Source organism: Neofelis nebulosa, chromosome 1 (assembly GCF_028018385.1).
Source record: "Neofelis nebulosa isolate mNeoNeb1 chromosome 1, mNeoNeb1.pri, whole genome shotgun sequence".
Lineage (NCBI taxonomy): Eukaryota > Metazoa > Chordata > Mammalia > Carnivora > Felidae > Neofelis > Neofelis nebulosa.
In genome coordinates, this window is record NC_080782.1 from 50,582,332 (window position 1) to 50,595,042 (window position 12,711).

Here is a 12,711-nt window from a genome sequence, read left to right on the forward strand (position 1 = left end):
TGGTGTCCCTTTATAAATCCAATTCAATGTTTTGAGTAATTCAAACCCAGATGAGCAGGGGATGTGGCCTGAACTTTCTCCTTCACTCAGAGCATATATTTCAGCTCATAAAGCCAGAGGAATATCCACTTACCAACACAACATTAATTTCAAATTTTAGAATCAGATTTTGAGATTCTGGGCACCCCCTTTGAAAATTAAGGCCCGGGATACTTCAGAAAATTGTGAGGACAATCTGTGCTTGGCTTTATGCTCTCTCAAGTGGGAAATGTTTTGCAGGATGTAGAAGAAAACAGAAGCTAACCTACAAAGTCAAGCTAAACTTGGGTGATTCCTGAGAAAGAAATACAATACCTTTCTGTCACTGCACATTTCCCTGACACCTATTTATCACCAATCTTCTTTTGCTTTATCGGGGGATTCAAGATGCAATGGGCCCAAATATCGGCAACATAAAATGGAGTGGAATGGCAGAGGCTTCCCCCACCCCAGCTTAGAGGCAATAAGCATCTATCAATGGAATCAGCATTAATTTCATTTGCCTTCTCACTGTAGAGTTTACCAATGGGTCCAGATTTTGAACAGTTTACTCAGCTCATGAGCCTCTAAGTTCTAGCTCTTTCCCCATTTCCTTCTGAAAGTCTGGGCGACACTGCTGATTGGAACACCTGAAAACTGAAAAATTGATTGGAAGTTTCTCACAGCCCATTTCCTGCAGAGCTGGATGTACAAAACAATAAATACTAGTTGTACTGAGAGGTAATTTCTGTGGAGGGTAGTTTTAGATCCCAACTTCCTTCGTGTTTATTCAGCCAAATGGAAAATTCCACAATGGTAGACTTTGCATTCTAAAAAATCATATAATGAGGGCAGTGAGGGAAGGAGTAAAACAAACCAAAATAATACTTGAGCCCTGTTTAGTTTCCGATCCTCTGAGACATTCCTCAAATTTTTCATTTTTCTCGTAATATGAACTCAAAATAGAGCTTACCACAGAGCATTAGAAACCTTTTGTGCCACACTTTAAGCACTCTTTACTCAGAAGCCCTATGACTGAGAAGAGTCACTTACATCTAGCATCGATATAATTAAACATGTCTCTGTTGAAAGGGGCATTCTCATTATGGCTAAGGACCACTTTAGAGTAAATTGAAATGGAAAGGAGGAGCATAGATGAGGTGTAGGTAGCAAGTGGTTATTTCTAGGGAGGCATAAAATGCCAAATGTGTAACAATTATATTTTACAACCTTGCATTCTAAAGACTTCATGGTATTTTATTATATAAGAAGCTTCAGCTGAAGCTTACTGAATGTTCTAGCACATGCACATTGCCCATATTCTTCAAAGAAAAATAAAATTCAAGCCACAATTAAAATCTGCAGAAATTTCCACAACAAAGGAATTAAATAATCTGAAAGGGTCTACTGCTATTAATACAAGAGGCATTGAAGTCGTTCTAGCCCAGTCTAAAGAAAATGTGGGGGGATTTCTGAACCTTCTCTAATTTTAAAGTTGATTTGATGTTCAGATTAAATGAGAGCACTCTTCCTTCTCAAACATATTATTATGTATCATCGTGCCATGTGGCTAGAGGCGCAGCAGAAAGCTTTGCCTTTGTTGCAAACATGGTATAGAAGACTTCTGAATCACATGAAATTAAAGTGGGTTGTAAGCTAAGGCAGCTATACCAACGTAAGACATACTAACTTACATGATTGACTTTTACAGTGGAAAGAAAAAGGCTGTTTTCAAGCGGCCGTTATTGCCTCAATGGAAAAAAAAAATCAATGAAAGTGAAATGAACAAGAGATTTTGTCTGAGTTGCAGTTAATACCACTGAAGAGCTATGGATAATAAAAGGTCAACAAATAAATTAGCCAGAGTGTTATGAAATGAATGATTTGGCTTATAATTTTATTGAGTGAAAATTGTTCGCTGCCTATTAGACCAGGTAATTTTTATCTGGTGCCTCAATTACTGTTCCGTAAGCAATAATATAGTTGTAAGAGCTGTTGGTTCGATCGCGTGACCTCTGAGAAGCTGGCTAGGACAGCTGACTACTATGATGGATAACTAAGCTTGGTCTCCACAAGGTGCCAAACCTCCCTTTCCTGCAAGGGGATCTCATAAAAGAAACATTACAGCTTGATTCATTTTACCAAAATGTTCGACTTTTCAAGTGTCAGCAGTTAAGTATAAATTGTGAAACCAGGTATTTTCCTGAGAAGAGTTATGACAATGGCTTTTCCCCCTCTTTTTGGTCTCCTGGCATTCTCTTCTAAATGGTGTCATGGTAATTGGTGAATGGGAGCCTGGGGTGCTTCCCGCCACAAATACAGTGAAAAATGGTGCCTGCACCCTTGTGAATATGACCTGCTTGGAGGTACAGAGCTGAACTTGGTAACCTCTGGCCGGCTCTTCTTATTCCAATTCATTGTACTGGTTTAAGACCGACGCTCTGGGTTAGGTCCTGCTGAGTGGCCTTGGAAATCGACTTTCTGATCAGGATAAAAGTCTCTGCTTAAAGAGAAGGCTATGGACAGAGGTGCCTTTTTCAGGGGTGGGTTGTAAAGTCAGCACATGAAACAAAAACTGCCTAGAGTCAAAATTACCCTTGAAAATCTTTTAAGTCGCCAAGGCCTGGCCTCTTAGAAACACAAAAGCCGAAAATTAACTACTTCTGTTTCTCTTTGTCTTTGGGTTGTGGCTTCCCTTTCCCTAGGGCAAAGCAGAATAAATATCTGGTTTGAAAGTCAAAGGACCACTGAGTAAACAGAAATTTACTGTCATACCTATGTATGTGTATGTATGTGTTTGGTGTGCGTGTATACAGATGTGTATATTTATATATTTGGACAAGTACGTATAGTTAAACTTGAGTAAGTGATATATGCATGTTGGAACTATGTTGTACTTTAAGGATATCTAAGGGAGCCAAAAATACAGTTCGCTTTGCTTCTTAAATTGTCCAACATCACCGGTTATTATATGTACCTCTAGACGAATGATAACTGTAAATTCTCAAGGCTTTACAGATGGTCCTGAGTATAACTGCAATTAAAATCCACTGCCTCGAGACTGCTGGGGCTCAGTTCTTATTACTCTGATGCTTAATTGAAGTGTAACTCAAGGCTGAAAATAGTGAGCAAGGTTGAAGACCTACCTCCTAGTGTCTCTTTCTCAGGGCTTCAGTCCAAGAGGAGGATTTTGGACTGTAAGGGGGAAACAGGAGTTAGCCCTTGCTCCTCCTGTGACTTCTCCCTGAACTAATGAGTAATTACATTGATTCCTCTGCCCAGCGGATGTGATACGAAGTAGGATAAACACAGTTACCCTCATCAAGAGCTCAGTACTAAAAAAGAACTTGCAAGAGGTTCCGTTCCAGAATCCAGCTATTGGAATAACTGATATTACAAGTCCCTATGACAATGACTCTACTGCTAAAGAGAAAAAGAATTATCTCCAGTGTTTCTATGTGCATGTTTTTCATTCACGTTGCCACTTTTGCTTGGCTCGGCCCTTTGTGAGCTAACCTCAGTCCATACTACCATTGCCCTCTCCTCTACCGCCCCCCCCAACCCCCATCCCTAGCCAAGCTTGAGGATTTTTTTAGCATTGGTTTGCAAAATTGCCTTTTTTCTTCATTCTAGGAGTCAGAGCTTAGGGATACTAGCTCTGGAGTTCAATATAGTTGGCTCAAATCCGTGCTCTGGCACTTACTAACATTGTAAATGCATGCCTCTGTTTCCTCATCTGTAGAGCAGTGTTAATGCCAGCACTTGGTGCTTTGTTGAGCAATAGCCAGCCATAATATTGATAATCTTCACTTATTTTCCAGAGAACTTTGGCAAATTATATGCATTCATATATGTGCATTATGTGCCTTGAGTGCTGTTTGAGATGCAGTCCTATTTGAATAGCACTGAAAGATTCTGAACAGATTAACAGTGAGGAAGTCTGGTGAGATAGAAAACTCCATTTTCCAGCTGCATAAACTAAAGCAGATTACTTGGCCTCTCTGAGCCTCAGTTGTCCCATCTCCGAAATGGGCCTGATATAATAATGACAAGTGGAATAACTTAACTGAAAAATAAGTCAGTTAAAGACAAAATAAAGAAGGGAAAATTATAGCTCTTTGTGAGGATCACGGGCTTTTTAAATGAAGCTATAATCTTCTTCCCCTCAAAAAATACATACTCATTGGGGTACCTGGGTGGTTCAGTCAGTTAAGTATCAGACCCTTGATTTCAGCTCAGGTCATGATCTCATGGTTCATGAGATCGAGCCCCGAGCCGGGCTCTGCACTGACAGTGTGGATCCTGCTTGGTATTTTCTTCTCTCTCTCTCTCTCTCTCTCTCTCTCTCTCTCAAAATAAATAAACATTTAAAAAATTGCATACTCATAACCACATACACGATTCTATATTCAATTTCAGGTGTGCATAGATCAAGCTAAACTCCCCTACTAAAAGAAGCAAAAGTAGAGGGGACACCAGCCTCTAAATTGAGCGCATTATCAAAACAGGTTGTGGGATTTGCCCGCAAGGTTTCTGGCAGATAAAGGGGAGAGAGGAAGAAAAGGTATGCATTCCACAGTTTGTGTGTTTAACAAGAGAATGCAGAGACAAAATGCTTCTTGTATTCAAACTCAGCTGTGCTTTTCCTAAGAGTTCAATATACCATATGATTTGCTTTTTGTTTCTGTATTTTTGTTTGAGTAGAGTTGTTTGGGTTCCTGGATATAATGTTAATAGAGTTTCCTCAAATTACAAAAATAAACGAATGAATAAGTTGAGAGAGTGGCTAGCGTCACGGTATGGAAGACAAAAATGGAAGGTTTTTCTTTATCCTTTTCTGAAACCCTTACTCATCCCCCTTTTCTGCTAACAGGCAATGTGGCTATGCAAAGATTTCTTATTTGTATTTTCACTGATGCAACTGCAGGTTTTGAATCACTGATAGTCTTTGCATAAAGACTAAAACAATAACAGCATAATTAGAATACATTGTATACAGTCGACTCTGGTTTTATTTTGCCCCAGCTCTGTATTTATGATAAATCACTAAACACTAACGCTCTTTAGGGAGGGTGATTTTGGGTCTTGTCTCTCCATTGAGCAAAAACAGTGCTGTGACGAGAGTCTGAATTTCAATTCTGCAAGTGTACAGTTGAACTGAATAATACTTGGCACAATGCAGTGCACAACCGAGCCACTAAATGGCTGATTTACTAAATTATTATTAGATGAGCCCTTGCTGTTCCAAATGAAAGTGCAGTCACTGTCTTCCTTCATGGTGTGTTCAAATTGTTCTGTGTTTAAATATTCAGCATGAGGCTAATGTGAACTGATGAACTGAGACTATAAACATTCACTTTCAATACAGATAGAGCGACAGAGATGCAACATATCATGTGGCCCACGGAGGTGAAAATGATTTATATTTAAGGATGTTGCTGCCTACTTCCATTACTTTAAGGTGCTCTTAATTAGCACAGTGTTGGAAATGACTAATTCCCATGTACAGGAAGAGCAGACTCGTGGAGGCTGAGATTTTTTCGCATGCCAGTGAAGGAGAAGCTACCAAAAGGATCTGTTGCCTGTGTAGAATCTAGAGTTTTATTTGTGGCAGGCTGCACAGCACCAGCAGAGTAACATGTCTGCTGGAAGAACTGCGGTTTTTGACTTTCAGTGTTTCTTTTTGTCTGGACCCTCCCAAAGAGTCTACAGTCCATCCTCACTACCATCCATCCCTCTGCAATCCACATCCCTTACGATCCATGTCTACTACACTACATGGGCACGGTGGCACCTCTACCCATCTCACCAGCTTCTTTGGTGACACCTGCTGGAATGAAGAACAACCCTTTGCTCTTTGGAAGAATATAACCCTTCTTCCCTCCTCCCCTTTGAGGGCAGTTATAGGCAAGCACTTAAAATACTGTGATCACTTACAGTAGATTAGAATTTTTTATTGGTGCCGTGTTGCCATAACAACATGAAGACAGCAGATGACTTAAGCTAAGCTTGCAAAGCAAAAGGCTGCTCATCTGGCAGTTAAAATGAATACAGTTCATTTCACAAGTTTCCCATATGGACTCTTAGTGTATGGTAATGAGGAGACCATATGGTGAGAGAAAATGCACTGAGAACAATTGGGTTCCACTGGCTGAGTGGGAAGTTGGGAGAGAAAACCTGGGTGAGAGATTCTGGTGTGTGTGTTCTCTGGGTTCAAGGTTTGCTTGAGGTTTGTTTTGGTTTTTGTTTGGGATAGTTGTTTTCCATAGGGGTTTTGCATTTCTTAATCTGCTCCTTAATATGTCAGCTGTGCAAAATGACAAACATCTTGCAAATTTTGCAATATCATTCATCACAAACTGTCAGCAGTGTTTGCAAATCTGACTTGCAAGATCTTTTAAATGTGTTGTTCTTAAAAGGCAACAGTACTAAGTTTTTAGACAAAGTGCAGGAAAATTTAAGCACTTCTGACAAGCAGAAACATTAACAGTAATCATTTTAAAAACACTCGCATCTTTTGCCTGCATGTTTAGCTGTAAATAATGCTAGAATGTATAAAAGCTTTAAAGTAAAAATGTAATAAATACTTTTTATTATGTTTCATAAAAAATAAAAAAATGCCATGAGCCCTGTGTATGCGTTATCTATACATGTGAACAGTATAGAGATGGATGGTTCCCACTCTCCTTACTACTAACCATATTGGAGACCTGGGAGGACAGCTTGAAAAAAGCTCTAAAGTCAATTCTGTACTATACATGCTTCATAAAAGATGAATATAAATGCATTAGTTAGACACGGTGAGCTAAATTAGAAGGTCAGGCAGGGCTGGGAGGGCTGAAAAATCACACAACCAATGAGTGTAATTACTCTTTTTTAAGTCTATTAAGTGGTGTTGTTCTATCAAGGCTCAGGGGTATAGGACATGAAGAACAAGATAAAGTAATGTGTATTTATTACTCCCACTGGATCAATTTACCAGATATTTTCAGCTCCATAAAGCAAAATACACAAATGCTGCCTTTGTTACTTTTCTCAAACTGCTTTATTTTCTCTAAAAGAGGGACTGGCTCTGATAGAGAAACTTTTGCCCCACGGAGGTCCCCATGCCAACCCCCTTCAGTGGGATGATGCGAGAAAGCTGGCAAGAGTTTAAGCAGGATGGGGGAGAGGTGTAGGCGAGGAATAGGAGACCGGAGCTAATCACCTCAAGGCAGAATTATTTGGGTTTCCAGATCCGAAGGAAAAGTGGGAATATGATGCAATGGTGACAGTGAGGCAGTCAAGCCCAAGGACTCGAATTTTAGTCTTCCCACTTGTTAGCTGTGGAGTCAGGCAAGTCGCCAGCCCTCTGGGCCTCTGGCTCCTGTGGAGTGGGGAGTCCCTGCCTTGCAGGGCCTGTGGCCTCTGCGTACTGGAGTCTTGCTAGATACCAGAGAGACCTCCTCGCCTCAATTATCTCACCAATGCCCAACAGCAACCATGCGTTGAGGAAGAGAAAACAGAGGCTGGAAAGACTGAGTCACTGCACAGAGCAGTGGATCTGGTTTGCCAACTCCATATCTGTCTGAGCTGAGAGCTCACTCTCTCGGCCTCTGTGCTCTTTGAACACCTTGATAGAGCAGTGCCCGGCACACCTTGGGCATGAAGTGACACTACGTGCTCCCTGGGACTCACTGCCAACACACAGAATGCCGGTAAGGTTTGGTCCACTCTCCACGCCTCTGTGCTAATGCTCACTGCCCACTTAGGAAGACAACTAATACACTGAAAGAGGGTGGAGACACTGCTGGCCTTCAAAACAGAGAGAACTCCTTGTTCAGTGCTTCTGGATTGCATCATACATGCCTGTATCTCATGGTCTCTGACTGACCACAGTCCCCATCCCCTCACCGCCACATTACATGAAGAGTCAACCTTCACCCCAAAGTCCATCACGTGTTCTTCTCCCTCCTGCCAGGATCCAGAGAGGGAGGCAAGTTTGTATGAAACAGAACAGAACGGTTCCATTTAAAATCTTAGTCCACCTTTCTCCCTGCGCATCTGAAAAAGGAAACCAAATAACACCTGGGCTTAGGATAATTATACTGTTTTAAATGTGTGCGTACAGCCACTATCACTAATGGTGACTTTCAGGAACAAAATAGTTGACAGAGAAGGGTTCATCTTGCTCCTGTTTTCTCATTTGGTAAATGGGAATGATGTCTATTTTCCTGACTTCTCTCATAAGAGGGGCTCCAATAAAACAAAACATGTACAAGTTCTTTGAAAAAGCACAAGCCAGTATACAAAGGCATATTATTATGGAAAGCTGTCTGCTTGGTCTTTGGAGCAGTTTCATTTGACAGAATATGTGGGTGGTTGTATGAATCTAGCTTTGTCTATTCACAAACACATGGGTTTAATAAAGTGCAGTTTGTTTTTTAAGGTGTGTGGTCCATGGCTCACTGAAACACTCCTGTTTGACAAACACTGACCATGATTCTAAGAAAGGCGGAGCCCGTTTTTATCCCTCTAACAATGGACAGCCTGAGTATAAATCTCCCAAGTCCACAGGAATACCTCGAGCTGGCTCCATCCACCACTTCCTGACCTTGCTCTTGAACTCTCCCTCCACCTTAACATTCAGAGCCAGGAGGACAGCCACTCTGGTCTGAGTCACACAGAGAACTTCCTGGGGCGGCTCCGGCCAGAGCCCTTGAGCAGTCAAGTGGCTAGATGCAGGCTGCGGAGTGTTTCCTCAGCACACAAATCCATTGTGTCCTGATTACTCCTCCCAAACCCAGGAAAAGAGGGCTGGGAACTTCACCATCAGGCCACCGGGGATGCAGTGACACGTGCCTGTGCTATTTGTTCAACATTTCTGAATGTGATGTGCAACTGTAAAAATGGTTTTAAAAGTACACAAAAATAAGCCTTATATGCCTATTTCTCTTATTTCATTATGAATAAGAAAAGTACCTCCTGGCTTCTTTAGACCTCAACCGTTAAATCAGATTTATCTTCCGTTTTTCAATAATATTTACAGAGAAGCAACTTGTGAGCCAGATAGCTGTGCTAGAGTGCATCCACAGGATTACTTCTTTTTGTCCTTACATGATCCCCGGGAAGTCAGCGCGATTATTGTCCCCACTTTATAGATGAAGAAACTGAGGCACAGAAGATGAATCATACATTCAACTGCCACCAGGATTAAGATTTCCTGCTCTGCAGAGATTGGATGGAAGAGACCTAAGAAGCAACAATCCCACTCTTACTCACCTGCAGATAATCAAAGGTACCTTTTGTTGAGTGTTAAATAACTGGTTGAAATAACTGGAAAAAAGTGGAAAATATTACCATCTCCATTTGATAGAGAAGGAAACTGAGGCACAGAGGCAAAGAATTTGGGGGGGAAAAAACAAGAATTTTGACCCCTGCTGCATAGCTAGTAAATGTCCTTGCTCCGAGTTCCACCCCTGCCAATCGGACTCTCCAGGTCCTTCAGCAGACTCTAGAGACATCAAATGCCACGTGTAAAGTGAAGATTGTTGCCAAAAGGAAAAATTAAGACAAGTCTGTCATTGTGCCCATGTCTTCTTTCTACCACTGAGACACCTCAGGCACTGACCACTGGGTGGACACACATCATTTATATCATTGTGCTATAAAATTACCAATTATAATCCCACAGGAAATGCATGGGAGCTAGGTTCTTGCTAGACAGAGGGCCTTGAAAGTAAATCTCTCCGAGGCACATCTATACTACAGACGGAGACTGCCGTTCACTAAGTCAGGTGAAAGAGAAGGATGTGTACGATGGAGGCCTGTTTCAAAGACAAGGATATGAACAGTCTGACATAACATATGGTTTCCTCCTGAGGTGAAACGCTTTCAGTAAGGTCCACAACACTGGGAGGAAGCAAGGCTGTTCCCGGAAGCTAGAGCTAGAGACTGAGGCTCTGTGCTTCTTCCCCCAGGTCTAGGTAGAGAACTCCCATTCTTGCTGGTCACAGTTCTTCCTCTCTTCAGTCAGGTAGTGTCCCTCCTCTCCTCTACTGCCTCCTCTCATTTATGCAACAATTTGGGGGGGGGCACTTTTCTCCTGGGCAAGGTCTGTTCTGACAGGGTACCAGGCACACAGGTAGGATCTGACAGTAAGCCAATCCCCCGAAGAAGTTTGTTGAGCTAAGAAGGACGCCAACTTCATTTTTGTAAGTGTTTTATGAGGCAAAACAGACTCAGAAGTGACATATCTCTAGACTTATTCCAGCAAGGAGAGCATCTCTCATCTACTCATTGAATTTATAATAGTTTCCATTTGTGTAATAAATGAAACTTTATTTTGCTGTCAGTAAATGGTGAATGGTAGTTCCACTAATTCTGTATTTTGAACTTATTTAATTGTTCTCTATTCGGAGTCCTCACAGGACTTTGGTTGCACTTTGGTTAAATGTATCTATTACTTCCTCTAGTGACTAGTTGTGTATAGTGATCTCTGTGACACAAGGCCCGTGTTCCTCAGGTACAGAGATGAGAATACCCCTGATATTGACAACAGGTACAGAATAGAAGTCAATATGTGAATTTCCTACTTTCTGTATTGGCAATCTCAGTGTATTGCTGCATGACATATATTACTCTTGAATTTTTGTTTAATTTCTCACACTTTTATACCTTATTTCCAATTAGGTAGGATGCCTCTGGAGGTAAAAGGCTCTGTCTTATTTGTCCAGTTGCAAGATCTACCAATATGTTTCTTTGAGTTCTAGCTGCATTAGGGATAGGTATAAATCCTTACATAGGTAGAAAGCCAGTGTTCTCTTTCCTCTTAAGAATTGATATGATGTAATGATTAATAACCTGGACTTTGGAGCCAGGTTGTATAGATTTGAATCTCAGTTTAGCAATTTACATGCTTGTGACCTTGGGCAAATGATTTAACCTCTCCTTGCTTGATTATTTTCTTCTCTAAAATAAAAGTACCAACTCAGAGGGTTTTTGAAAGGAAGAAATGACATAATATATGTAAAAATAAGAATAACACTACCTGGCACATAAATGCTTGCTACTTTTATTATTGTTTACCTTATAGTACCAAACACACAAAAGACAAAAATGTTGCGTTGTTCACCTATGAACTAATTTTATCAACAGCAAAGTTTTCTGCTAATCACCTAAGCTCAAGTCAAGTTACAGAGACTGTAACCCCAAAAAGAAGAATCCTGACCTTTGGCAAACGCTCGGGGTCGCCAGGGTGCCGAGGAATGACCTTCTGTAACCTCTGGAAACCATAATCGATGGTGGGTTCATTGAGCGCTGCAAGGAAGAAGTCACAGGATTAGAACAATTTCATTAAATAAAACAGAAACTAACACTGATGGCATGGAAACAACTAGAACTCAGGAATTTAATTTATACTTTTGAATTACATCACGAGATGAGCAGATGCACAATCCCCTTGCTGAACATTTTCACTGTCTACTTCTGCTATTTACCATGGTAGGCAGGGACTCACTCAAAAGAACATTGGTAGGAACCTTAGTAACGACTCCTGAACTCAGTTCTTCTGGCCAAATTCTATATTGCTTACATAATCAAAAATAGAAAGTAAAATGGTATTTGATATGAAGTTTTAGGATCCACTGGCTAAAAGCTCAGGGCAAAATAAATACTTAAGGGCTTGTCTGAAGGTATCCACACATTATAAACAGCAGAATTACAAGTACTTGCTTAACTGAAAAATCTGTAGTAGATCTCAGCACACCCCACAAGTCGATGCCTCTGTGGTGATTAAGCCTGCAAGAACGTGGTGAGGGGCAGGGAGATGAGATCTTCTCAGCATAGAAAACCTAGTCTACACTTGATAGAGTCTGCAAGGTGATAGGTGTTGAAAATGTCCTCGATACAACACCCTCACATCTAAAATGACAGACTCATTCACTAACATCAGTATTATTTCAGGAAAAAGACTAGCCTCTGTGGAGCACTAGCATAGAGCATATGGGTCTCCAAGAAAAATTCTTAAAAAGACTAAAAGAAGAACAAACTTATAATAATATTTGGAGACAATGGGCCTTATTGTACTCATATTGTCTACACTCTCTTCAAAGCCTCCTTAAATTAAGTGTGATACGAAGTAGACTCTGGTCTATAATTTTCAAAATTCCTTCTCAAGGTATGAAATATCTTCAGCCTTCCTCACCTGACCAGGAAAAGATGGCAGCTCAGTCCTCTACCCACATCCCCCGTATCCTCTAAGTAATGGGTGGGTGGGAGGGTGGGTGTTTTTCTTCTTTTCTTTTTTAGTGTAACTAACGTTTTCAACCACATATTTTCTCCCACACCGAGTAAAAAGACAGTCTTTGTAGTTCTGACATTTAGCTATACATTAGAAAACAAGTTGCCACATGCTTTACTTAAAATGCATTTCCATTAACCTAAATTTCGAAAGTAAGATTCATACTACTACTAACTTTAAAAAACTGTATTAAATTCAAATAGGTCCCAAGGCTAATGGAAGCAATTTGTATACCAACCCAAACTGACTGGCCCACTTTTCAAAATACAGGTATGATAATCTTGTGGTTTTAAAAGGACATTTAAATTGAAAGACTGTGAATTTAGTACATAATTATACCAATAGAACCCTTTAACTTGTCAACTTGTAAATCTAAAAGGCTATCAATCATTTCTAAAGAGGAAATAAACCTT

General features: G+C 40.6%; 1 protein-coding gene across 8 annotated transcripts in view; it reads right to left on the reverse strand.

The window, feature by feature from the left end:
• The window catches only part of EBF1 (EBF transcription factor 1), a 392,556-nt gene that overhangs the window by 22,911 nt on the left and 356,934 nt on the right, over positions 1 to 12,711 (reverse strand). For all 8 annotated transcript variants that reach the window (XM_058721706.1, XM_058721698.1, XM_058721690.1 and 5 more), the window contains exon 11: positions 11,228 to 11,316. In XM_058721706.1, coding sequence (XP_058577689.1) covers positions 11,228 to 11,316 — 89 coding nt within the window. The remainder of the gene's footprint in view (positions 1 to 11,227; positions 11,317 to 12,711) is intronic.